Source organism: Diaporthe batatas (assembly GCF_019321695.1).
Source record: "Diaporthe batatas strain CRI 302-4 chromosome Unknown Contig00002, whole genome shotgun sequence".
Taxonomy (NCBI): domain Eukaryota; kingdom Fungi; phylum Ascomycota; class Sordariomycetes; order Diaporthales; family Diaporthaceae; genus Diaporthe; species Diaporthe batatas.
Window position 1 is genome coordinate 2,243,046 of NW_025408549.1, and position 21,997 is coordinate 2,265,042.

At 55.7% G+C, this 21,997-nt stretch overlaps 8 protein-coding genes across 8 annotated transcripts; 2 read left to right on the forward strand and 6 right to left on the reverse strand.

Annotated features, from left to right (window-relative positions):
* Nucleotides 1-1,359: 1,359 nt before the first annotated feature.
* KVR01_001886 (uncharacterized protein) lies at nucleotides 1,360-3,443 on the forward strand (the record flags this gene model as incomplete). Its single annotated transcript, XM_044791234.1, has 3 exons — nucleotides 1,360-2,798; nucleotides 2,869-3,252; nucleotides 3,334-3,443. The coding sequence occupies exons 1-3, from the start codon at nucleotides 2,420-2,422 to the stop codon at nucleotides 3,441-3,443; spliced, it is 873 nt and encodes a 290-aa protein (XP_044649841.1). The 5' UTR covers nucleotides 1,360-2,419.
* KVR01_001956 (uncharacterized protein) lies at nucleotides 3,242-4,304 on the reverse strand. The gene is made up of 2 exons (XM_044794025.1): nucleotides 3,986-4,304; nucleotides 3,242-3,913 (listed from the first exon to the last, which is right to left on the reverse strand). Exons 1-2 carry the CDS (start codon nucleotides 4,005-4,007, stop codon nucleotides 3,708-3,710), a joined length of 228 nt encoding a protein of 75 aa, XP_044649911.1. The 5' UTR covers nucleotides 4,008-4,304; the 3' UTR covers nucleotides 3,242-3,707.
* Nucleotides 4,305-5,752: 1,448 nt separating this feature from the next.
* KVR01_001699 (uncharacterized protein) lies at nucleotides 5,753-6,858 on the reverse strand (the record flags this gene model as incomplete). Its single annotated transcript, XM_044782768.1, has 2 exons — nucleotides 5,753-6,408; nucleotides 6,483-6,858. 2 exons carry the CDS (start codon nucleotides 6,856-6,858, stop codon nucleotides 5,753-5,755), a joined length of 1,032 nt encoding a protein of 343 aa, XP_044649654.1.
* Nucleotides 6,859-7,481: 623 nt separating this feature from the next.
* Nucleotides 7,482-10,294, reverse strand: KVR01_001677 (uncharacterized protein; the record flags this gene model as incomplete). The annotated part of the gene is made up of 6 exons (XM_044781628.1): nucleotides 9,363-10,294; nucleotides 9,113-9,251; nucleotides 8,457-8,732; nucleotides 8,006-8,118; nucleotides 7,679-7,774; nucleotides 7,482-7,598 (listed from the first exon to the last, which is right to left on the reverse strand). Exons 2-6 carry the CDS (start codon nucleotides 9,231-9,233, stop codon nucleotides 7,482-7,484), a joined length of 723 nt encoding a protein of 240 aa, XP_044649632.1. The 5' UTR covers nucleotides 9,234-9,251; nucleotides 9,363-10,294.
* Nucleotides 10,295-10,326: 32 nt separating this feature from the next.
* KVR01_001618 (uncharacterized protein) lies at nucleotides 10,327-12,870 on the reverse strand. Its single transcript, XM_044783554.1, has 2 exons — nucleotides 12,192-12,870; nucleotides 10,327-12,129 (listed from the first exon to the last, which is right to left on the reverse strand). The coding sequence occupies exons 1-2, from the start codon at nucleotides 12,714-12,716 to the stop codon at nucleotides 10,777-10,779; spliced, it is 1,878 nt and encodes a 625-aa protein (XP_044649573.1). The 5' UTR covers nucleotides 12,717-12,870; the 3' UTR covers nucleotides 10,327-10,776.
* A 1,625-nt stretch (nucleotides 12,871-14,495) lies between these two features.
* KVR01_001208 (multiprotein-bridging factor 1) lies at nucleotides 14,496-15,100 on the forward strand (the record flags this gene model as incomplete). The annotated part of the gene is made up of 2 exons (XM_044790452.1): nucleotides 14,496-14,651; nucleotides 14,786-15,100. The coding sequence occupies 2 exons, from the start codon at nucleotides 14,496-14,498 to the stop codon at nucleotides 15,098-15,100; spliced, it is 471 nt and encodes a 156-aa protein (XP_044649163.1).
* Nucleotides 15,101-15,790: 690 nt separating this feature from the next.
* Nucleotides 15,791-17,338, reverse strand: KVR01_001935 (uncharacterized protein; the record flags this gene model as incomplete). Its single annotated transcript, XM_044790477.1, has 2 exons — nucleotides 15,791-17,226; nucleotides 17,299-17,338. The coding sequence occupies 2 exons, from the start codon at nucleotides 17,336-17,338 to the stop codon at nucleotides 15,791-15,793; spliced, it is 1,476 nt and encodes a 491-aa protein (XP_044649890.1).
* A 2,126-nt stretch (nucleotides 17,339-19,464) lies between these two features.
* KVR01_001529 (uncharacterized protein) lies at nucleotides 19,465-19,692 on the reverse strand (the record flags this gene model as incomplete). The annotated part of the gene is made up of 1 exon (XM_044786058.1): nucleotides 19,465-19,692. One exon carries the CDS (start codon nucleotides 19,690-19,692, stop codon nucleotides 19,465-19,467), a length of 228 nt encoding a protein of 75 aa, XP_044649484.1.
* Between the last annotated feature and the right edge of the window lie 2,305 nt (nucleotides 19,693-21,997).

A 21,997-nucleotide genomic window follows, 5' to 3' on the forward strand; every position in this document is an offset into this window, starting at 1 on the left:
CTAGCGGGCAGAACGGATGGGTAGGTATGTCTGTCTGTCTGTCTTTCTGTCTTTCTGCTGGCGACAAAAAAGTAGTGGAGGGAATCGGTGGCCAAGGGGGAAAGAGGCACGAGCCTGGCTGGCTGGCTAGCTGGCTGGCTGGCTGGCTGGTGGCTTTGACGGTAGACCAGGCCGTAATAATCTCAGAGAGATTGGGATCCCTGAAAATGGGGATCTTCGACTTGGAGTCTAGCTGCAGCTGCAGTTGCAGTCGCAGGTGCAGTTGCAGCGGCAGCGGTTGGGGGCGAGCCGACTCAAGCCCGAAAGTTGAGGACCTCGCCAGGAATGGAGTCTTGCCTGGCGAGGGCAGAAATAGAATAACAGAATGCCACAAGAGGAACAGAGGAGACGAAAAGAAGAAGAAAAAAAAGGGCCGTGATGAGCTAGGACGAGCAGAGGCCAAGCTTGGCCCCCCTTTGAGTGCAAGAATAGGAGCAGCAGGAGGATGGATTCGCGTGCCGCAGCTCAGACCAGACAGACGGGTGATTATCCCATGGGGCTGTTGACGGCCCAGGCGGGATGCTATGCGGCAGCGGTGCGGGTACTGGGTACGCAACGCAATTCTTGACGCTGGGACAACAAAAGTTCCCACTCTTTTTCTTTTCTCTTCCAGGCCTTTCCTTTACTACTACTACCAGTCACACAAGCACACGCACGCACACGTCAAGTCGGTCAGTCTGCTGCCCGCCTGTCTGTATACGCACATGCACTACGCCTTCGTCCGAACTTTGTCTCTATCCCCGCCCCCTGTAAATTGCGGCTGGTCCACCGGCTCTGGCTGTCCAACAGCACAGTCATCCTAACAGCCTGACAGCCTGACTGACCGACCGACTGACGGACTGACGGAGACAAGACGGCCGCACGCCTGCAATCGCCACCCGCCCCGCCCGGCAGCGCAGACCACACCAGACCAGAAGAGACCAGGCGGACCAGGGTGGCACCTGGACTGCCTGAACTGCCTACCAGATCGAGGTAGTCGATCCACCGAGTCGGTGTTCACTGACAGCCTACTGGCAGACCACCCAGGCAGTACATGCAGCTTGGTGGTAAGAATGCAGGCAATGCTCCGCTGGACGGAACGAGCAATCCGTCTTGACTGAGGGAGCACGAGGGAGCCGTTATTTTAGGCGAGGTCGGCATTAGCGTGTCCCCTTCTCGATGCATGTGAGGCGGGCCTTGCAGGGTCCCAAGGGTCTTCTGAGATGGCAGTTGGACGCATTCGTCAATCAATAGTGCTTTACCCGTCGTATTAATTGGGATGGGCCAAGGTAACCTGGTGGTAATGCTATCGCTGTGTGTGATGTGCTTCTATCTGAGACCAGCGTGACACCTCTCACAGATGCACCGTTTCTTGTCGGACCTCACCCGAGGCTGGCTGATATTTCTACCTCTCTGCCTCTCGATACGTGATCGGGACCAGAGAATCAGATCAACAAGGCCTAGATCGGACAGCTAGCACGCTCCCGGCAGCCCCAGCAGCCGCCCAGCAAGGATGAAGGAGTGCATCTGGCTGGGGAGACCCTGACCTTTATTTAGAAAGAGGAAACCAGATGGCAGGGCCCAGAGCATGGGCCCCAGCGATCCTACGGGTACAGCTTCAACGCTGCACTCACCCTCACTCATCAACCTGAGGGCTGCGCAATCACAACAAATAAGAAAGGGGCACTAATGTCGTACCCAGCGCAGCAGGGTGCCGGATGCCCCCCAGGGTTGTCAAGTGAGATGAGGTAGATGCTGTGTCACCCGCCCACGGGAGCACGGCAGCGACCTGGATGCTTTGGCGAGCAAAAAGTAAATTTCTCTAGCGACTCGGTGAACTGACATCACCGCCAAGTGCTCACGGGTTCTCTCACGGGCTGACGGGCTGGCGGGCTCCAGGGAGGGTTGCAGCCCGGACCGGCTCGAAGATTTCAATACTCGGCGTCTTGTGTGTCCTGTGTCCTGGGCAGTGGCGCTGGCTAGGGCTCAGAGACGATATCTACCATACTATCTTATTAATGCATAATGTAAATACGCCAAACAACCAACTCGCACCAAACCACCAGTCGACTTCTTAGGTCTGTGTAGGTGGATGGTGGCCTATGATGGACGAGGAACCTTGTTGATGCCTGCACTTGACCCCAGAGTCTTGGCAGCACCCTCTCCAAAAGATGCCGAGGCATCTCTGATAGCCGCAGCGCGAACACGACTCCAACCCGAGAACCCACCAACGTGCTTCACGCCTCCAAACAGCTCTGAACATGGACAATCTATAAGCCAACGGAGCTCACTCACAGACCAGTAGCCTCTTACAACCCACACGCAGATACTCAGTCCTGAAACTAGCCGCACACGGCACACGGCACACGGCACACGCCGCACGACACACAGCATCGCAGCCATGGCCGGCCAGCAAGCCAAGCCCCTGGAGGGCTACAGCAAGTATGAACACTTCAACATAACGAGCCCGGCCGCCTTTGTCGCCCACGTCGAGATCAACCGCCCGCGCAAGCTCAACTCGTTCATCGAGGCCATGTGGCTCGAGCTGCGCTCCATCTTCAACCAGCTGTCCGTCGACCCCGAGGTCCGCGCCATCCTGCTCACCGGCGCCGGCGACCGTGCCTTTACCTCGGGCCTGGACGTCCAGGCCGCTTCCGAGAGCGACTCAGCCCTCCAGGGCGCCAACAGCGGGGTCGATGGCGCCAGGGCCGCCACCAAGATGCGCCGCCACATCTACGAGTTCCAGGAGTGCATCACCGCCGTGGAGAAGTGCGAGAAGCGTGAGTCTACTACGAAATGCCCAGATATCGGGACAAGAAAGCAAAAGGCTGAGCCGCACCGCACCCCTAGCTGTAATCTGCGTCCTCCACGGCATATCGATCGGCCTGGCCATCGACCTGTCCTGCTGCGCCGACGTGCGGCTCTGCGCCGCCGACACGCGCCTGGCCGTCAAGGAGGTCGACATCGGGCTGGCGGCGGACATTGGCACGCTGTCGAGGCTGCCCAAGGCGGTGGGGTCCATCTCGTGGGTCAAGGACGTGTGCCTGTCGGCGCGCTTCTTCGACGCCGCCGAGGCGCTGCGGGTCGGCTACGTGAGCGAGGTCCACGAGAACAAGGCCAAGGCCGTCGCCGCGGGCCTGGAGAGGGCCGTCCTCATCGCCGGGAAGAGCCCGGTCGCCGTGCAGGGCACAAAGGAGCTGCTCAATCACGCCCGGGATCACACTGTGGAAGACAGTAGGTTCTATTCTTGCTTGCCCCCCTAGCCCCTGCCCTGTTCTGCTTTGGACAGGTCCAACTGACGTCTTGCTTTTGCAGGTCTGCGGCATACCGCTGTCTGGAACTCGGCTATGCTCCAGTCGAGCGACGTCTCCTCGGCGCTCCTGTCTGGGATACAGAAGAGGAGGCCGACGTTCGAGAAGCTATAGACATAGACCCTTGCAGGTCGGTCCCCCGAGGACTTGTAAATACCTCCATGGGCCTGACTCCTGACTATTGTGCCAGCGTGCCCTCGTGAACGTCTTGTGCTCAGCCATCAATACCATGCCAGATAGATAGCGCAGGCAGCGCGTGAGTTGCAGGCCAAGTGTGTCTGCCCATAGGTACTCGTACAGTGTTAATCAGGCGCTGGATGCATTCAGCAGGAAAAGGGCGTGGTGTTGTAATCCGCAAGCCGACCGCGTGGGAGCGCATCACTCGGAGCCAGACTCGTCGCCTCCATGCTGCTGGGTCGTCTCCCTCAGGCGGTCCTCGAGCGCCTGCTTGAGCTTCTGCAACATCGTCTCCTTGATCACCACATGCTCGTCATCGAGGTCATCAATAATGTACTCGTGGCCGCTCTTGGTGTCAATGTTGACGATGATGGACTTGATCGACGGGTCGCACTCGACCAGGACACCTGTAGAAGGGGGCGCGTCAGCTTCATCTCTTGTCTCGTTTTGGGGCGGCGGGAGGTGCCAGGGAAACTTGCCTCTAATGGCCCGTGCCGGCATGGCTGTGATTTGTCAATGGCCACCGAAACAATTCTTGTGCGATCGGAAGTTCAGGATGTCGTGGCGGGTGCGAGTTACTGGGAGCTCAGTCGGGCTTCTTTGATGACGCCGAGGTTGGCTCTGATTAGATTGAATCCACGTTAGAGCGACTCGGTTAAAGGGATCTGCTCCTAGGGCCGTGGACCCCTGCAGGCTGTGGCCTGTGCGCCCCAGGGCACTGTGCAGGGGCCAGAAGCTTATTTGGTGGGCTGCGTTTTTGACGACCGCATTCAACTCGGGTCGACTCTTTTTCTCAACTGCGTCCTTGGTCAAAATCAGGGTACTTTTGCGTACCCAAAGCCCTGACATATGCCTTTCCTTAATTCTAAAATATTGGGTTCACATTTTCAACCCATTAAAATCTGGAGTCTTCAGGTTTAGAGGCCTTACTTAGGTGTCTGCTTATTGTAGCGTACCACGCAGGTACCTGGTATTTAGGTATTGTAATTGCCTTCCATGAAATTACCCCATTTCGAAATTGTTCCTAGGGTACAATGAGATTGGTAGAATCTTATGGAAAAACCTCCTATGTCACAGCTTCCTATGGTAAAAGGAGAGGTGAAGAGTGAAACGCCTGATGAGATGATCTGCGGGTGATAGAGTCTGGTTCATGACCCTTTTGAGCCTACATTACACGACTTTAAGCCATCGGCCAATGACAAATTTACATTTGGTATGGTTACAAATACTGCTGTCGCATGATGCGGCTGGTAACGGCGGTACTTGACTCTATAATCTTCAATGGATGCTTCAGGTCACGAACCAAGTTTATCTACTCCTCGAAATCGCCTGCTATGTGCTTCATCCATCTCCTTCTTGCCTTGGTGTCCCCCCACTTCGGGCTCCCTTGCTGCTGCTGGGCACCGTCCACTGTAGCAAAACTTTTGCTGCGCAAAGACAGGGATCGAACCCAAGGCTTCGAGCCCCATACCTCTCCTTACAGGGGTCAAAAGAAAAGGCAATTCCAAGTACTCGTAGTGTAAGTAAACACGGCCGCACTCTGCGACACGTTCTGCTCGGACAAAATACCACCGTACTAGCGTAAGGAACAGAGTCGCGGACACTTCAGGTTCGAGCCACTATAGTGTCGTCTCCCTGGCATGTACTTCTTTTTTTGTTTCCCCCTTCCTGGCATTCTTGCCGCATTTCTTCGTGTCAGGCCCTGCTTGGCACGTACGTGCTGGAAGTGAGCCTTCCCGTGTGAATCTCATCTTATGGATTGTAAGTCATAAGATCTTGATTTGTATCCTTCTATGCGGGCCGGCCTTGAGATAGCATAGCCCCCCACCCCCCGCGTGAAAATGAAGCTCACCACCCTCATCGCCACCTTCCACAACCTCTGCCCTCACAATGCCTCTTCCTGACGGCACATATGGTCGTGTCAATCTCCGAGGTTTTCTGCCGCCAACTGACCCGTACTGGTTGACACTTCCGACTGCAATGTACCATGGGGCTGCTACAAGCGGGACGTCGATGCTACGGACTGCAGTTATTAGAGGACCTGTTGGCCGCCTGGAGAATTATCTGGCCATGTGATGGAGGTGAGGATACTCTGGACGTCATTCATGGCTGAAGCAGACTGGCCAAAAGCACGCGAGGCTCCTGAAGGAAAAGACTTATAACATGACTGTAGCTTATAGCCTGTCAATGTATTGGAATAGTATACTGTCATGGGTCTTCTCTCAGTACAAAATAGAGGCCATTCCTCACTTGGGCAGCTCAGGGCTGTCACCAAAGCATTTGGCCAGCAAGAAAGGTGGGTACCGCTCGCCCTTGCCACCACCAACCTTCTCGATCTCAGCTCTGATCTCAGCCACCTCCTCCGGGGTCAGCTTGACATCAATAGCCCCTGCGTTCTCCTCGAGGTACTTGACGCGCTTCGTGCCCGGGATGGGGATGAAATCCTCACCCTGCGCCAGCACCCACGCCAGCGACAGCTGGCCCGGCGTGACGCCCTTCGCCTTCGCGATCCCGGCCAGCGTCTCCACCAGCTTGAGGTTCTCGGGGAAGTTCGTCTCGGAGAACCGCGGGTGGTTCCAGCGCGAGTCGGTCTCTTCGATGTCTTTGCGGCTCTTGATGGTCCCCGTCAGGAAGCCGCGGCCCAGGGGCGAGTAGGCGACGATCTTGACGCCGAGCTCGCGCGCGGTGCGCAGGAAGTCGGTCTGCTCCGACTCGATCTCCAGGGCGAAGGGCGAGTACTCCATCTGCACTGCGGCGATGGGGTGCACGGCGTGGGCACGGCGCAGCGTCCGGGCGGAGCACTCCGACAGGCCCAGGTACCTGATCTTGCCCTCGGCCTTGAGCTCTGCCATCGCCTTGACTGTCTCCTCGATGGGCGTCTTATCATCCACACGGTGCTGATCTGGTCGGCTGTTAGCTTACATGCCGTAATGGAATGCCCTATAGTGGGTGGGGACAGAGCTAGTGATGACTCACAGTAAAGATCAATCTGGTCAACACCCAGGCGCTCGAGGGATGCCGCGCACGCCTCCTTCACGTAGGGGGCGTCACCGCGCACCACAAAGGTGCCGCTCGGGTCTATGTAGTTGGCGAACTTGGTGGCCAGGAAGATCTCCTTGCGCCGTCCCGTCTCCTTGAACCACTTGCCGAGTAGCTTCTCGTTGGTGTGGGGCCCGTAGACATCGCTCGTGTCCCAGAAGGTCAGACCGAGGTCAGCAGAGCGAGTGAGCACGTTCAGAGACTCCTTGTCGTCGTAGCCGCCGAAGGAGGTGTACCCGAATGACATTCCCATACAGCCTAGGCCAATGGCCGAGACATCATCGTCCCCAATCTTGCGGGTTGGGAAGGGCATGTTGGCGGGATGGATCTTGTCTTATTATTTCTATGAGGTCAAGTTGAGATTGGACTTGGTGAGAGACGTTTGCCAAGAGCTAGTGTGGTTGTTTATATAATTTTCGAATCTACACATCCCCTCTAGCGATGGCGTGGGCGCTGATCCTTGAAGAGGGCCTTTGGCGGAGTTACCAGTTGACAGGGACCTTACTGCCGAAAGGGCGCGGGGATAGTTGCAATCCATGGTTGTACACCTATACCTAAAACCGGCACATGAATCTTATCGCCGGAGAGCCCTAACCCTGCTGGTAGATACGGAACCAGATCAGGAGGACTCAGAAAGTGATAAGCAGTGTGATGTTTATGACAGAAGTTTGACGATGGTGTGCTTTGGTCGGGGTGTCATGTTGCCAGGCAAGGGGTGGGCCGTCTCTCACTCAAAACGCCAGGCAAAAGCGGGATGGCCTCACAGTGTCCTGGCACTGTCCAAGGATACGGTAGCCTAGCATGGTGAAAGGCGGTTTGGCAGAGGCAAATGATTCTGATTAGAGACGAAGGCAGGATATCTAGGTAATGCTCTCGAGGGCTCCGCTCGCGATAAGGACTTGAAAGAAAAAGAAAAAGGACGGCCAGACAGCCTTCCTATGAGAAAACCACAGTCGGGAAGCAGATCTCCCTCGTCGTCGCCTTGTGTGTTCCGGCGTGGTCCTCAAGTTGCCTGGGGTTGTCCTTGACCATCTCCTTGCGGCAATTGGTGCACTGCCACGAAACATTAGCTGTCGGTCGATGCGGCGCGAGTGAGAGGGTGGGAGGGGGCCAAGAGCCCGCTCTCAACGCACAATGACAGTCTCCTTCTTCGGCTTGACGGGGAGACCATTGGCCTTGACCGGGGCACGAGTACCGGCGAGTTCGGCCTTCTTGTGCTCGCGTTGGATCTGCAAAGGTCAGCCTTGGGGCGCCGGGGGAGAGCACAAGCAGCAGCGAGGCTGGTTTCAGGAAGGTGTATGAACCTTCATCTTCTTGGAGACAGGCATGGTGAGATCGGGTTGCCTAACGGGCTCGAATTGACTGATGACTGAGTGGCCTTGGGTTTTGGTCGTCGAGCTGTGATGTGAAGAGAGTGTAGATTGCGAATAGTGAACAAGAGGCTGAGGTGATGAGGGGACGAGGAAAGGGTGTATGAGGGATTGTTTTAAGGGTCCAGTTCGGCGCGTCTCGTCACGCGAGATAGAAGAAAAAATCACTTTACAAGCCGCAGAGGGAAGGCGGTGTGCCGCGACTTAGACTACACAGTACACAGGACCTCCTCGTTCTGGAAGGCCGACCCGCTTTTTAATGGAACCGCTCTGGGAAAGGGTCTGGAGAACTATCGTCTCCTTCCAACATCTTCACTCGTTCTGTATGCTCACCTTGCGATTAATATTCCTGCCCGCATCCTGCCCGCATGGGCTGTTTTAATCTCAATATTCTTTATTCAATCCAACGGACAACGCTACCTTCGAGCTGTAGATTGGTATCTCTGCCTTTGCACCACCAAAATTACTCCCGCGAACCTCATGTCATGTATGTAAGTATACACCCTTAACAAAGATGAGCCAAACATTTACTCGGGCATGCCCTCGAAAGGCTTGGCCAGCGACTCCGTCATGAACGGCAGCTTGGACTTGGTCCAGATCTCCGTGTCCGGCTTCAGCGTCTTCTTGATCTCAGTGTCGAGGGTGCCCGCCTTGAGGGCGATGATTTCGGGCGCCGCATCGGGGTCGTGGGCGATTGGAGAGCCGCACTCGGAGCAGAAGATGCGGTGCACGTCCTTGCCAGACGAACCCTTACCGGCCCATGACTTGGTCGGCCCGTTGATCGTGAGCTTGTCCTTGGGGACAACGGCGACTAGGGCTACGAGAGAGAAATTGCCCGTTAGCATCAGAACTGATCTCGCCATGTTCTGCTCAAGCCATGCCCGGCGATCAAGCACCAGCAGTGCTCATTCCCACACTGCGGTCCTTCCCCATGTCGCTGGCCCCTCGACTGTTGAGGGGCCCGCACGGTGGGTCCATGACCCTAGGGCGGGGCTTCCGCCTAAGCGCAGGGGTCGCGTGAGAGCTTTGCCGCCATCCGCAGCGTTGAGACTTGCGGGGGTGGGGGCCACCCCGATTCCCGCCCCGCGATGACGACGACCAAGACTCACAAGCTCCCGTTGCCGGATCTCGCCAGGTCAAGGGCCTCCAGGGTGTCGCAGAAGTACTGTATGATCGGACGTGAAGGTGCACACTTACAATAAGTCGAGCCAGATTGTCTTTGGCAGTCGTCGCAGTGGTCGTAACCAGTGATCAGGGGCTGGTCAATGTCGACCGTGTAGGTGACGGCCTTGCAGAGACAGTGACCCTTGAGAACCATGTTGATAAGATGTGCTGTCTGGCAAAAGATTACTGGTAGAAGTGTACAGAAGCTGGGTATGAGGTAGATTGATAGCAGGGGGCTTGCGGAGAACTCAATTATGGTGAAAGACAATGAACATATTCTAACCTCAAGGACGTGGGAAGCTTCCTCGCTATATATGCCCTTCTCACCCTCGGGTTCGTAGAGAGAGCTGTGGCAGGCGACCCGAATCGGAGGGGTTTTGTCAGTAGTAGTTTGACGCAAGAACCTTGCCGCTGTCACCCGGGCCTGAGGATACGCTATACCTGTTGGCCGACGCTATGATGAAAGCACTTCGCAGTAATGTGGGCCGGCGCGTTTCTGATTTGCATTTCCCATCCTCTGCCCAGTTAGGCAGGCTGGCAGGCTGGCAGGCAGACAGGGAGGGAAGCTGAGCATGCCTTTCGCTAAAGGGCCTTGATACATGCACCGTGGTTCACCGAAGCGGCGACAATTTGATAATTCTTGTGAACCCCCCACCCCGCCAGGACCGGCCCAGCTTGGGCCTTGCATGCGCATCGAGTGGGAGGAGATTAGCCACCACCCTGTGCTGCCATCCCGCAGAAACATTTTGGGCTGATGGCACCCAGTATGACGAGGAACTCTGTCTGCAACCCCGTCTGATATGCCCTGGGTCGGAGGAGGGGGGAGGAGGGGCGGGCGCCCAGCGCCGCATTAGCTTCTGCCCGCCAAGCCCATCGTCTCGCAGCAGCTTTGTTCTGCAGCACTTGGTTTTGCAGGTTGGATCCTGGTCTTAACAGATTGGATGCACTGCGGATCACACCTAGATCACAAGGGCGGGCCGTGGAGCCATGGCAGGGCCCAATGTTGTTTCGCCCTATCTTTGAGCGCCTGAACTGAGATGTCGACTGGACTGCCGGGAAGGTGCTGCTGGCCCGGCTCTATTTGTCAGGTAATTCGACCTGTAAACAAATCCTGGAGGAATGCGACTGCGAAAGCCTGGTCCGATACGCACCCTGGCTGCGAAGCTAAGATAGGTAGGATGCGGGCTGACCCACTGTCTGCAATGGATATTTGGAATTGGGATATTTGATAGTATCGGCTGTCAGAACTGATTAGGTGGGGAAACTTTCCGAATCAAGCTTTTATTCCTTTTGCTCACAAACTCAACGCCCAGCGAATGAGGGCTGTGCAGTCTTTCCTGTTTGGGCATCTGAGTTGCCACAACACCTGCAGACAACCATCTCGTCGAATCTGTTTTAACGTCATCCCCTAGTGAGGCTGCCCTGACCGGTGGCTTCACGACGTGTAGTCTGTCTGACAAAGCAGGTGCAAGCTCATATGTAGTCGCTGATTTGAGACACTGCGCGCTGCTAGGAACTGCAATGTAGATCGCACGGGCAGCTTTTGGCGATCCCAGTCGTGCAACACGACATGCACCCAGCATCTAGGAGACTGGCAAGGCGTAAGGAGATAGTCGGGAGTCTTGGGTGCGCTCCGCCAGTCCCGGGCATCCCGGGTTCGATAAATAACAGGTGTCTCTGCGCCTGCGTCACCTCGCCTATTCATACCCACATATCCACAGCGCCGCGGCGAACCCAAACATGCGTGTCTTGTCCTCCAGTGCGAAGGTCGCAGTCCAGGCCAGCCACGTCCTCAGCACAATCAGAGCCGCGTCGATAAGCAACATGCTCCCGAAGGTCAACCGGTGAGCCACGAAAATCTTGAGTACTAGATTTCTGTACCGTTTTCGCATGTCCGTGTCCTCTTGCTGAAGAATAAAGGCGTCCATAGACGAGATCCGAAAGTCGCGTATGTCCACCGCAGTAGTAGGCGGGGATTCTCGCAGGTTTTGGCTTGATGTCAATGGCCGGACAATCGTTTCCGGTCGTTGCCTCAAGTACCGAATGGCCTCGAAAAGGGCGTAGTCTATAGGGCCCCTCGCCTCCAGCACCGGAGCAGGCTTCTTAAACAATATTTTCGGCAGGATTTCCGGGCGTGACACCCAGATTGTGCAGCTCTCGCGCAGTTCGGAGAAGAGGGCCTCCAGGTCGTGTGCGTAAAACACGAATCTAGTGTAGAATACAGGCGTCAGGACTTTGAATTCCACCTCGTCAATATCTGCGTCCGTTTTGTCTTTGGCGGCAGGGGAGAGCATCAGCTCCCTGCCAGACTCGCCCAGCCCACCTGGGACATATTTGAGGGCGACAGGAGCTTGACACTGCTCGACGAGGCTCCGTAGGTATTTCCGAAACATGAGCTCCAGCTTCTGTTCGGCAAAGTCCGCGTTGCGTCCCATGCTCTCTCTCAAGGGCTCAGGCCTATACCATACGTGGAGCTTCCTCTGGAACCAGAGACGGCCGGCTTCCCTCACAATCCTGGGGAAGGTGACAAATCCCACCCACCACCAAGACAGTAGGAAGCGCCATTTTTGTGTGATGGTCATAGTCGAAGGATCAATTGGCTGGCCATTTGAGACAAGTCGTGCAACGATCTTTCCGTGGCTCTTGGACGACTTCAAAGTTATGGTGTTATCAAGCAACTCTCGGCCTTCCGCCACGGACCTGAGGGGGTCAAATGCCTGAAGGCTGTAAGAGCCTTTTCTCGAGTTGAAAGGGGACACGTGGAAGTCCTTCGGCCACTCCTGCTTGAACACCGCAGGTATGCTCGGGTTCCGGGAATCTGCACGAGCAGACTCCGGCGAGCCTTCAACTTGGTTGCCTGTGTCTGCTTCTGTCGGCGTCAGAAAGTACATGCGCCGCTCATCGAAGGTGTTGTTGACTTCTATGACCAACGCCGCAAGTGACAAGTCCTCAGAGTACAGATACCAGAAGGAGGCTGGATTGAAGTGATATCCCAGGAACCTGGCAGCTGTTACGAGGTACGCATGGGGATAGGCCGATGGGTCGGCCCCCTGGAGGACCACGTCAATCATAAGTCGGGCAGGTTGCCTGGTTCATCGTAGGGAGCACCTACTTGTGTCCTGAGGTAGGCATCCAACTTGCCTCGCAAACCCAATTGCCTGTCTCCACGGTGAAGATAATCAGCGGGATCAACATGGAACCAGCCCCTCTGTAGTCTCGAAAACCACGACTGATCTGAAGAAGACACGGAGACCATCCCTCCCGAGACTCCTTCCCAGCCAACGGGAATGCCAACGACCAGGTAAGAGTAGACGAAGGAATGATGCTTTGGGAAGAGCCTTGAGTGGGTAGTTTTACCGGGGAAGAGCAGAACTCTTCCATGGCCATTCCATTTCGCAGGAGTGCTCGTGGCAAGCAGGCGCCGGGCCAGATGAAAGATGACAAGCGTGCTCAAGGCATAACGGATGGCAGTTCGGGCCAGACCGAGCAGCCAGGCCTGCGAGTTATCTGGCAACCATTCGAACGCGACGAAGAGGGTGAACAAGACCTGTTTGGTACGTTGTGAGTCCCACCCGAGGGCATGGACGAGAGCGGTGGCAGCGGCACATGAGAGCCACTGCGGTAGACCGCGACTCATGTCCAGGTCCAGACGAGAGGCAGGTCACGAGACGGGAAAGCACCGATGGGATTACCAATGCATCGAACTCAATCGCAGAACCAACAGTATGCAGAAAGTGAGATGCAGGCTGGAAAGCTTGGCCGCGGGATGCCCGAGTGGTGGTGAAGGTGGGTGGCAGGCTTGTGAGTGAGTGACGAATTACACGTTGACTTTGGTCAACAAACCGCTGTCTCAGAAAAACAAAGCAGAGCCCCCCCCTGGTTAAATGACCCCTGTCCCTCAGTTAAACCTCTCTTTTAAAAATAATCTTTTTTTATATAACTTTCTTAATACTTAACTTAAAAATATATAAAAAATATATTTATAATCCTTATTAAAATCTCTATATAGTAATATTTTTAGAATATTTATTATTAAGTTTTTATTATAAGAAGTATAAAGACTATTTAGGTTAATAAGATAAGGAAATATATAAACCTTTTATAAATAATTAGCCTTTATACTTTCTATAATAAAAGCTTAATAATAAATATTCTAAAAATATTATTATATAAAGATTTTAATAAGGATTATAAATATATTTTTTATATATTTTTAAGTTAAGTATTAAGAAAGTTATATAAAAAAAGACTATTTTTAAAAGAGAGGTTTAACTGAGGGACAGGGGTCATTTAACCAGGGGGGGGCTCTGCTTCGTTTTTCTGAGACAGCGGCAGGTCCGAACTGCTGAGACTCGGCCGATGTCTTACCGGGATTTCTTGCCACACAAAGGCCACCACCTACGAGTCCCACGGTTGGCAGGGACGTATTCTGGTCTGGTCTTGCTGGTGGCCTTCACCGTCAACGCCTTTGTTAGGGAGACTACTGTGTACGCCATCCAGTGGCTTGTGATCTATGACCTCGTAGGCCAGACCAATGCCCATGCTAAGCTGTGATGGGGAAATTATGTCCCATTCCAACCGTGCGAGCTTGGCTCGGGTGTCCGCTACCAACAAGCCACGCAGCCTACTGCCTTCCCACCGCCTGCGGGACAACCTCCAAAATAACATTTGAAGGGACAGCAACCTCCTAAGCAAGCATAGGACAAACCCTAGAACAGGGGCTCTAGTATGACATGATACAACTTTTTGTCGGGTTGGTAGTATCAGGGTAATATCATGTGATAGAGAGCATAGATGAGGATAGTTGGGCAAAATAATGTGAAGGTGCCTGCCTGCCTGCCTGGCCAAATGCACACAGCCGCAGCCGGGAGGTCGGGCTGTCGGGAGGTTGGGGCCCACACATCGCTCAGCTACTGCTACTACACTAACACTTGCATGAGGCTACAGAGCGGTTGTTCGTTAGTACGCCGTAACTCCCCCTGCCTCCGCAGTTGGTGCTAGTCGAGAGGGCTGAGAGGCCAACGCTACAAAGGGCCCATTTATCAGTCGCCGGGCTGACTGCTTCGCCGGTAATGACTGCATCTTCTGTCATCCATGGTGTTCCATTGCCAAATATTTAACCTCAATCACTTCACTTACCGCAAAACAACCACCCACCCAACCCTCTGGTAACATCACAACGTCATCAACACTCCTTTACCTCTCCACTTCACCGACACAAACATTACCCCACGAATCCCACTCCTAACCCTCTTGACAAATTCACTTTGTGCCTGACGACAGCCCAACCGCCTGTCTGATATCATAACCCCGCCAATCCCCTACCAGGCAGCGGCGAGAGACTACACGCGACAGCGAACGCATCAATACGTCGGCAACCGCAACAGCCACATCAACAACAACAACAACCGTCAAGATGTCTGACTGGGACCAAGTCACCAAGATCGGCCGTTCCGTCCGTGGCGGCGTCGGCGAGCGCGAGACCGTCGTCAAGGGCAAAAGTGCCCTCAACGCCGCCATGCGCAGCGGAGCCGTCATCGGCAGCGAGAAGAAGTACGCCATCGGCAACGCAGTAAGTCCTCCCTTGTCTTCCCCTTCCCCCCCTCTTCCTGCCGGCCCTGCACATCCATCTATCTTGTCTCCGGGTCACATCCCCCCAGATCACGACGGGCAAGTTCTTCCTCTCTAACACGCACACGCTTGCAGGCCAAGTCAGGCGGCGAGGGCCAGCGCCTGACCAAGGTCGACCGCAGCGACGACATCGTCAAGCCCAAGACGGTGGGCCCCAAGGTCGCCGAGGCCATCAAGGCGGCGCGCAACGCCCAGACGCCCACCTTGACGCAGAAGGAGCTCGCCACCAAGTGCAACACGACCCCCACCGTCATCGCCGACTTCGAGCGGGGCACCGCCACCCCCGACCAGAAGGTCCTGGGTAACCTCGAGAGGGTCCTCAACGTCAAGCTGAGGGGCAGCGACATCGGGCAGCCCAAGTTCCCCAAGAAGGATGCCGCTAAGAAATAAATGTGGCAGTCGAAGGGGGTTTGCTTACGGGTTTGCCTAATCCATGTGGGGAGGCAGAGAAAAAAAAGCCTCACCGAAAACAAAGGACAGCGTTGATTAACAAAGTGGGAAAACATTGAGATACTGGAGGAGTGCCACCATTAAAGGCCGTTTTCTGGGTTGTCAGGCCGCTTGGCCAGGGACTGCCACGTCTTCATGTTGATGACAAAAAGTTCGGGGAGCTGGTCGGTTGCCTCTGATTTGGGGCCGGCCGGAGGGGCGTCGGGCCACCGATCGAGGACCAGGTCGCCCGTTCCTTGCACCCAATTTCCTATCCAACAGTGACACATTTAGAGTCGTCTATAGAGTCTGGGAATAGAATTTGATCGACATCAATTACTCGTTCTCGAGTATCTCTTGTGGCTCCCTACTGCCATTTGGAGAAGTTTGTACATGCAACCATGCCAATGTCCAACGAGCGACCATGTCCTATATCCAGCGGTGGACTCCCCGCAATGATTCCAGGCTTTGAATAACAATGCTGATTCCGATCAACTGACATACCCAACTCCTGATGCTTCCTTGAAATGAAACTCCCCTCAATGCCTAGAGTAGGCAAGCCAAAAAAGAAAAGCCCAGCAGATACAGTCCATTTTTCGGACGAGAAAAGAGCGCCCCAGCAACGCATGTAAACCACACATCGCACACCTCTCAGTTAGACAGCTTCTTGACTCTCTCCACCACCTCTCCAGAGCTCGGCGCCCGTCCCATCTGGACAACAACATTCTCCTTGCCGGCTATGACAACAATCTTTAGCCACTCGGGTGCGACCTCGCCCGCAAGAAGCCGGATACAAGCCGCGCCCTCCTCCTTCGAGATTGGCAGCCTCAGCGAGTCCTTCAACTTTTGTAGTAGCGTCACCATCCTGAAGGATACGCGCCCGCCCATGCCCATGCCTCCTGACGCCTTGGCCAGCATGGCAACCACGGCCGCAACGTCGTCGGCGCGCTGCAGCGCGGCACGGCGCTCAAGCTCGGCAGCGCTGGGTCCAGTGGCCGCAAGCTTGGCAAGGTGGGCTTCCTTGAGGCGGAGGCGGTCGATTAGGGACAGCTGTGGGGTGCCGGATGTGCCCTCTCCCTCTGCAGACTGCAGGACAATAGGCATCTTGCTGGCCGCCTTCTCTTCCTTCCTAGCCGCGATGCCGGCCTTCAGCTCCTGCATGTTGCGTTGCCCCTTGGCCAGCAAGGACGAGGCTTTTGTCAGGGCCTCGCAGCTTGTGACGGGGGCCTTTGGTAAGCCCAGGACAAATGCGTTCATGTCAGGGTTCGCCGAGTTCCCGAGTTTCGTCCACATCATCCGTAGGTTGTGCTCAAACGCGTGCACCAGACTGCCTTCGTCCAACGGCTGCCCGCGGTGCGCGTCCCGCAGCTCGACACAAATCTTCTTATTTCCGTAGTCGGCGAGGTAGAACGGCGACTTGATAGTGCTGGAATCGACATCCATTACGCCAACGCACCGACGGATATCAGCCAGAGAAATGCGTCTCTTGCCCCATGCCAGGCTGACAGGCTGGCTGATCTGGCGGAGGTCGACAGGCGTATTGGTGCCATTGTGCGCGTAGTGCACCACAATAGTCTTGAGGAACGCCGTGTAGAGCGAGACAATGTCAAAGAGCTCCTGGGGCAGAGCCTGCTCGGGCTCGGGCTCGGGCGTGGTAGCGGCGGTCGCATGGTCGCTGTTCTCGTCTTCTGTGTCTGGGATGACAGACGTCGCGGGCGTGCAAGCCTGGGTGATCAGGGGCGAGGACAGGCGAAAGACGCTCCTGGATGGAGAGGCCTGGATGCGCAGACGTTTGAAGAGGTTGCCTGCCTCCTTAGTGCGAGGGGACTCGATCTCGGGCGACAAGGCCCGCTTCTTGTTGCGGCGCGGAGTCGATGGGACCTGCTCTGGTTCTTGGTGACGAGCCTTCTTGGCAGATTTGCTGGTCGTGTTCAGGATCTGGCGCTGAGCCACTGGTGTCGTGGCTTCCTCTGGCTCGGGAGAACGGGCTGCCTTCCTCTTGCGCGTAGAGGGGGTGGCTGGCGTGCTCTGACTGATCTCAACAGTCTTGCTGACCGTCTTGCCGCCGAGCTCTTTCCCAATGGGCGCTGTAAGCTTCGACACGCGGGTGAAGGTGCCGATGGTAGCTGAGTCCGCCGGCGCGGGGGCAGCCACCTTGCGAGGTCGACCTCGAGGTCTTCCGGAAGTCGCTCCTGGCATTGTGACTGTGGGGTGTTGGCAATTTGCGCGCACAGGAGTATGGAGAAGGCAGGTGCGGATGACAGTCGTGATATCAGTGGGGTCAGACAAATGCAGTAATGTATCTCTCTCAATGGGAAGTTGCGAACAATTGGAAGGCACCTGGGTGAAGGTGGAAAGTCAACAAACATGAGCAATGGCAGTTGCATCTGGAGCTAGGGTAGGTATTTTGAGCGGGTACCTGCCCGCAGGTGGGCCGCGACGCGTCCTGGAGCCCACCTCAGACGCGCCACCACCGCGTTTGGCTAAATTGAATTTCAACTCAGGCTCAGACCACTTTGGCGCGACCGCCGACGCTAAAGTTTTCATTTACGGCTGGGATATCAATGGATGGACACCGCTCACCCGCCTCGGCCCGCCAGCGATCACAGGCAACGACAGCTTATAAGTCATTGCAACAAAAACCCGTGTCATAATCCATGCATGCTCAATCGGGATCTCTAAAAGCCATGAGCACCACACACATCTCTGTGGCTCAAGTCAAGATTGGTCGGGTGTCCCCTGCACGCTCACAAGTATCTTCCGCCACCCAAGCCCTCCCCCCCCCCAAAAACCGAATTTCCCAATGAGCAACCTCCCATGGGACAACCTCCTAGAGGATGACCTTTCATAAGACAACACACCAGAATGTATTTTTTATCTCTTGTTGAAGACGGAGTGGTGTTGTTTCCAGGTGTGATATTCTCTGGAGGGTCTGCCAAGAAGGGTCCTATTGTATGCAGGGCCCATCGCCTTGAATGCCCTACTCGGAATGGAAAGTCGTACTTGAATGACATTTCCCCGGTTATTTCACATGTACCCACACACATCCCTTCCGCGCCGACACACATGCATAACTTGAACTACCGTACCTATGGGGACTCCACGTCGTAGCACACGACACATCATCGCTGCTCGCACGACTCCTTCGGTCCAACGGCGGATGCTCGGTATGTCCCTGGACCTCGGAAGAGAGGCAAAGACGAGTGAGGGAAGCACCTGGGCATGGGGAAGCATGGGGGAGCAACGCATGGTCGCAAACGAGTAGCCCGCCCCAGGGAGTCAGCCCCCGTCCCTAATAATTCCGCACCTCGGGCGGTCGCGCCGCCCGGTTGGTTGCTCTCGGCCGGAGGCCCTGCCATGAACAAGCAAGCATGTGTGGTCGGCCCTTCCTGCGGTTTCAGGCGTCGCCTTATAACAGACCCCAGAGTCACTCACCACCTGGGCACCGCTGCCCACGTAAGGCACCACAGCCTGCCAGCATCCGGGTATCTCCCCTCCACTCGGCTGCTGGCTGCTGGCTGCCCACTTACCGCAGCATCCGTGTTACCGGCCTCCGCAGCCAAGAGGAGAGAGAGACGCGAGGGCACAAGGCAAACACTTCGTCTCTGCCAGCAGAGAACTTCGGTGGATCATGGATCACTTTTCGTGGGGGGGAGCAGGCCACTCCGGGCCCACGGGTGCTCCACAGCGGACCAGGGGACCCGGTGTAATTGTTCTGGACATTTTATCCATTTTCGTATCGACGGGACCCCAACTGTCCTGTCGTAAGCTCGCAACGCCTCGTGCGGCTTTGTCTGCTGTCTATAGTCTATGGACAGGCCTCTTCCAAGAGTCTCCGCCAGTGCCGCGATCGTGCAAGGGCTGTTGGTCCGTGGTCAGGAACATGAACCGTGGCACAGCCCTCGTCCCCCTTTCTCTCTGAACCGTAGCCGTAACCCTGATCGTCAACCCTTCTTCAATAAATCCACGAATGATTGACTGGCTGGCTCCCTTGTTGTCTCGTCATAATAAAAATACAGTCCGTCGAAATTGTCAATCCCTTCTTTTCCGTCCATGCCGTATTACGCCGAAACCCTCACCCCCTCGGGAGGAGAAAATGAAGAAAGACCAAATGAAGTAAACCCTTGACACGAATGCTGCTGGCCCATTGCTGCTCCTCCTTTTTGTTGCCGTGTGAAAGAGAAAGAGAAGGAGAAAATGTGAACCTCGAGAACTCCCGTCGAAATGAAGTAAAAAGACTTTGCACAGGAAAAGGGGTGGCCGAGGGTATGAGTGAACCACTTTTGCTGGATGTAGTACAGGGCAAGAGACAAGGCCTCTGGCAATCAGCGACGGGAGCTGGGCTTCTCATGGCGGAAGCTGACGGGGCTCGGCGGCGGAGGGGCGGGGACGTCCCACTCGCGCGGCGAGTAGTCGTAGCTTGGGGTAGGCGACGACTGGAGGTCCTTGGAAGACAGTGTCTTGGTCAGGCTGGCAAAGTCTTGGGAGGTGATGAGCTGGAGCCTCTCGCGCGAGGGCGAGACGGCAAGCGGCGAGGCGATGTGGCTAGGCATCTTGGTTGTGGGTTCTGATTTCCCGGGAATAGACTCTGGCTCAGATGTTGGAGGCGAGCGAGTATGTTTTTTTTGTTTCCTGTGAGGCAACAGATTAGCTACGGCCCGTTTTTATGCATCGCAAGTAATGGGGAGCGGGCTTACACTTTGGTAGTGAGTGAGTAAGTGACTGATACGATATGATGAATGTGTTTGGCGTCGGTGTGTGGGTGGTGACTGAAGGTGTCTAGATGGCTGGTGGGATGGATATGACCGTTTGACTGACTGTCTTTGTCTGGGACGGCCAAAGGTTGTCTGTTTTGTTCTTGACGGGACCAGGAAGGTTTGGGTTAGGAAACTAGAATCTGGGGAAGTGGGAGGAGGGCGAGGGAAGGGACGGGGTGAGGATTAAATAAATGCGGCAGCCACCGACTGACAGTAGTAGGTGCACCTCTGGGTATAATAGCGCCGGAAGTGAACGAGAAAAAAAAAATAAGGTACAGGGGTCTAGCGAGGTACCCAAGTAGAATTGCGCACTCCGTCCTCACGGAAGCACGTTGTCACTGCTTTCGGCTACGCAGCCTTGACAACTCGATGGGGGTGTGTGTGTGGTGCTGTGTGGGGGAAGGTACGGTGTTGGAGTATACCCCAGTCGGTACCTCTGGTACCTTGCCTCGCACCGAGGTGGCCGAGTGGTACCACCACGCCGGGCCTTCAACCTAGGCCACCATCCCACCCCCTTCTTCCTCTCCTTGTCATGACAGTTGGACAGGAACAGGATGTGCTATTCAAGGATTTCACTACAGCAGAAACAGCTGGGGAGAGGGAGAGACAAGGGGGCGAGTGGCAGGCTGCGTTGTCGGAGTGTGGGGGGGTCTCACACAGGCAACCGTCTGTCTTGTATTTTTTTTGTGGTCTGCCAGCAGTCTACAAGCCTACCAGCCTACCAGTCAGGTAGGCGATCCGGTTGGTGCTGGCTTGTTGGTCCAGTTCAATGCATGGAATGTTGTCGAGAGCGCCTGGAATCCACAAAGCATGAGACGGTTCCACATTAACATCGCACAGAACTACCGAGTGGAAGGTGCATGCATCGCCGCTTTGGGTGGAGAAATAGCCAGCCAGCCAGCCAGCCAGACAGCGAGTTGTCGGGAGATGGAAACACGCAGCTGGCCACACAAGGTGAGATTGGCATCCCTCGGTGCCCGGTGAAGCACTCGACATGCGTGCTACGGGGGCTTGGTTGAGAGGCAAGGGGAGCCCGTTCTGCCGTTCTGCCCGTGAGTGATACCAGGCCGAGGTGAGTGAAATCCTGCGCGCGCCCGGGCTTGCTCGGAGATTCTCTGATCTGCGCCTTCTCGTCCCTAGAATTCCAGGCCTCGGGTCACGGCAAGGGTGCCTGAGACCTGGGGAACTGTTTCGGTGTGGCCCAGGGCAAGCTGGCTGGCTGGCAAGGAAGAAAGTCCGTTGCGCAATCAATGCCATGCACGGCTGCACGGTACTGTGCATACACTCGGGCAATAATACCACCAGGCCCCAAAATTACGACAGGCGGCCGCATATGGACTGACTGGCAGGCTGGGCGAGGGAGTGGAAGGAGCCGGTTGGGTGCCGAAGGGGGAGGGAGGAAAAGGAGCAAGTGGCCCACGGATCAGGTCTCTCTGAGCCTCCTTGCTCCATTGGCCAACCAGCCAGCCCTGCCTGCCTGCCTATCCTGATGTTTTCTGTTTCTGTTTCTATCTATATTGCACACTGCATCTTGGCCCCCTTCCTCCCCCCCCCACCCAAGCTGACTTGATACTTGATCTATTTGTCTGCCCCCAATTTTAGCAGCCATGCAATCACCCCATCTGAGGTATATTCGTTTTGTTCCTTTTTTTTCCCTTTGTTCCGATGCGTCGACTCGGTGTAGGGAACACGTCACGGCCTGCCTGTAACTCTGCCGCGTAAAACGTGTGTTGGGATTCAGGCGCTCCAGATGCCAACCGGGGAGTCGCCCGGATCTTCCACCCGGCATTGACAGCGCCTTGCAATCTGGGACGAACCTTGGATCAGAAATGCCCACGCAGCCACGATGCCCGGGAGCAGCCTGCCCCCCTACCCTGTCCTGGCAACAACAGCCCGCCCGCCATTCCGACCGACCGCCCGACCGCCCTGTTTATTATTATTGGCGTGTGCGTTCCCTCTGGCTCTGCTAGCCAGCTACCACCTACACGAGTAGTGTGTAAAATCACACCCTTTCCAGCTTGATAGCTGATGTTCGTGAGCATTGGCGGGTCTGGGCGCGAGTCTGGGCGCAGGTCTGGGTTTTCCCGTACTACTACAGCTG

Excerpts from the sequence above, each read along its gene's own strand:
- KVR01_001956 (XM_044794025.1), bottom strand. The coding sequence starts at position 4,007 with ATGCCGGCACGGGCCATTAGAG. Across the intron at positions 3,914-3,985 it reads GCCGGCACGGGCCATTAGAG|GTGTCCTGGTCGAGTGCGAC; the intron begins GCAAGTTTCCCT and ends CCCCTTCTACAG.
- KVR01_001618 (XM_044783554.1), bottom strand. The coding sequence starts at position 12,716 with ATGAGTCGCGGTCTACCGCAGTGGCTCTCATGTGCCGCTGCCACCGCT. Across the intron at positions 12,130-12,191 it reads ATGCCTACCTCAGGACACAA|GGGGCCGACCCATCGGCCTA; the intron begins GTAGGTGCTCCC and ends GTGGTCCTCCAG.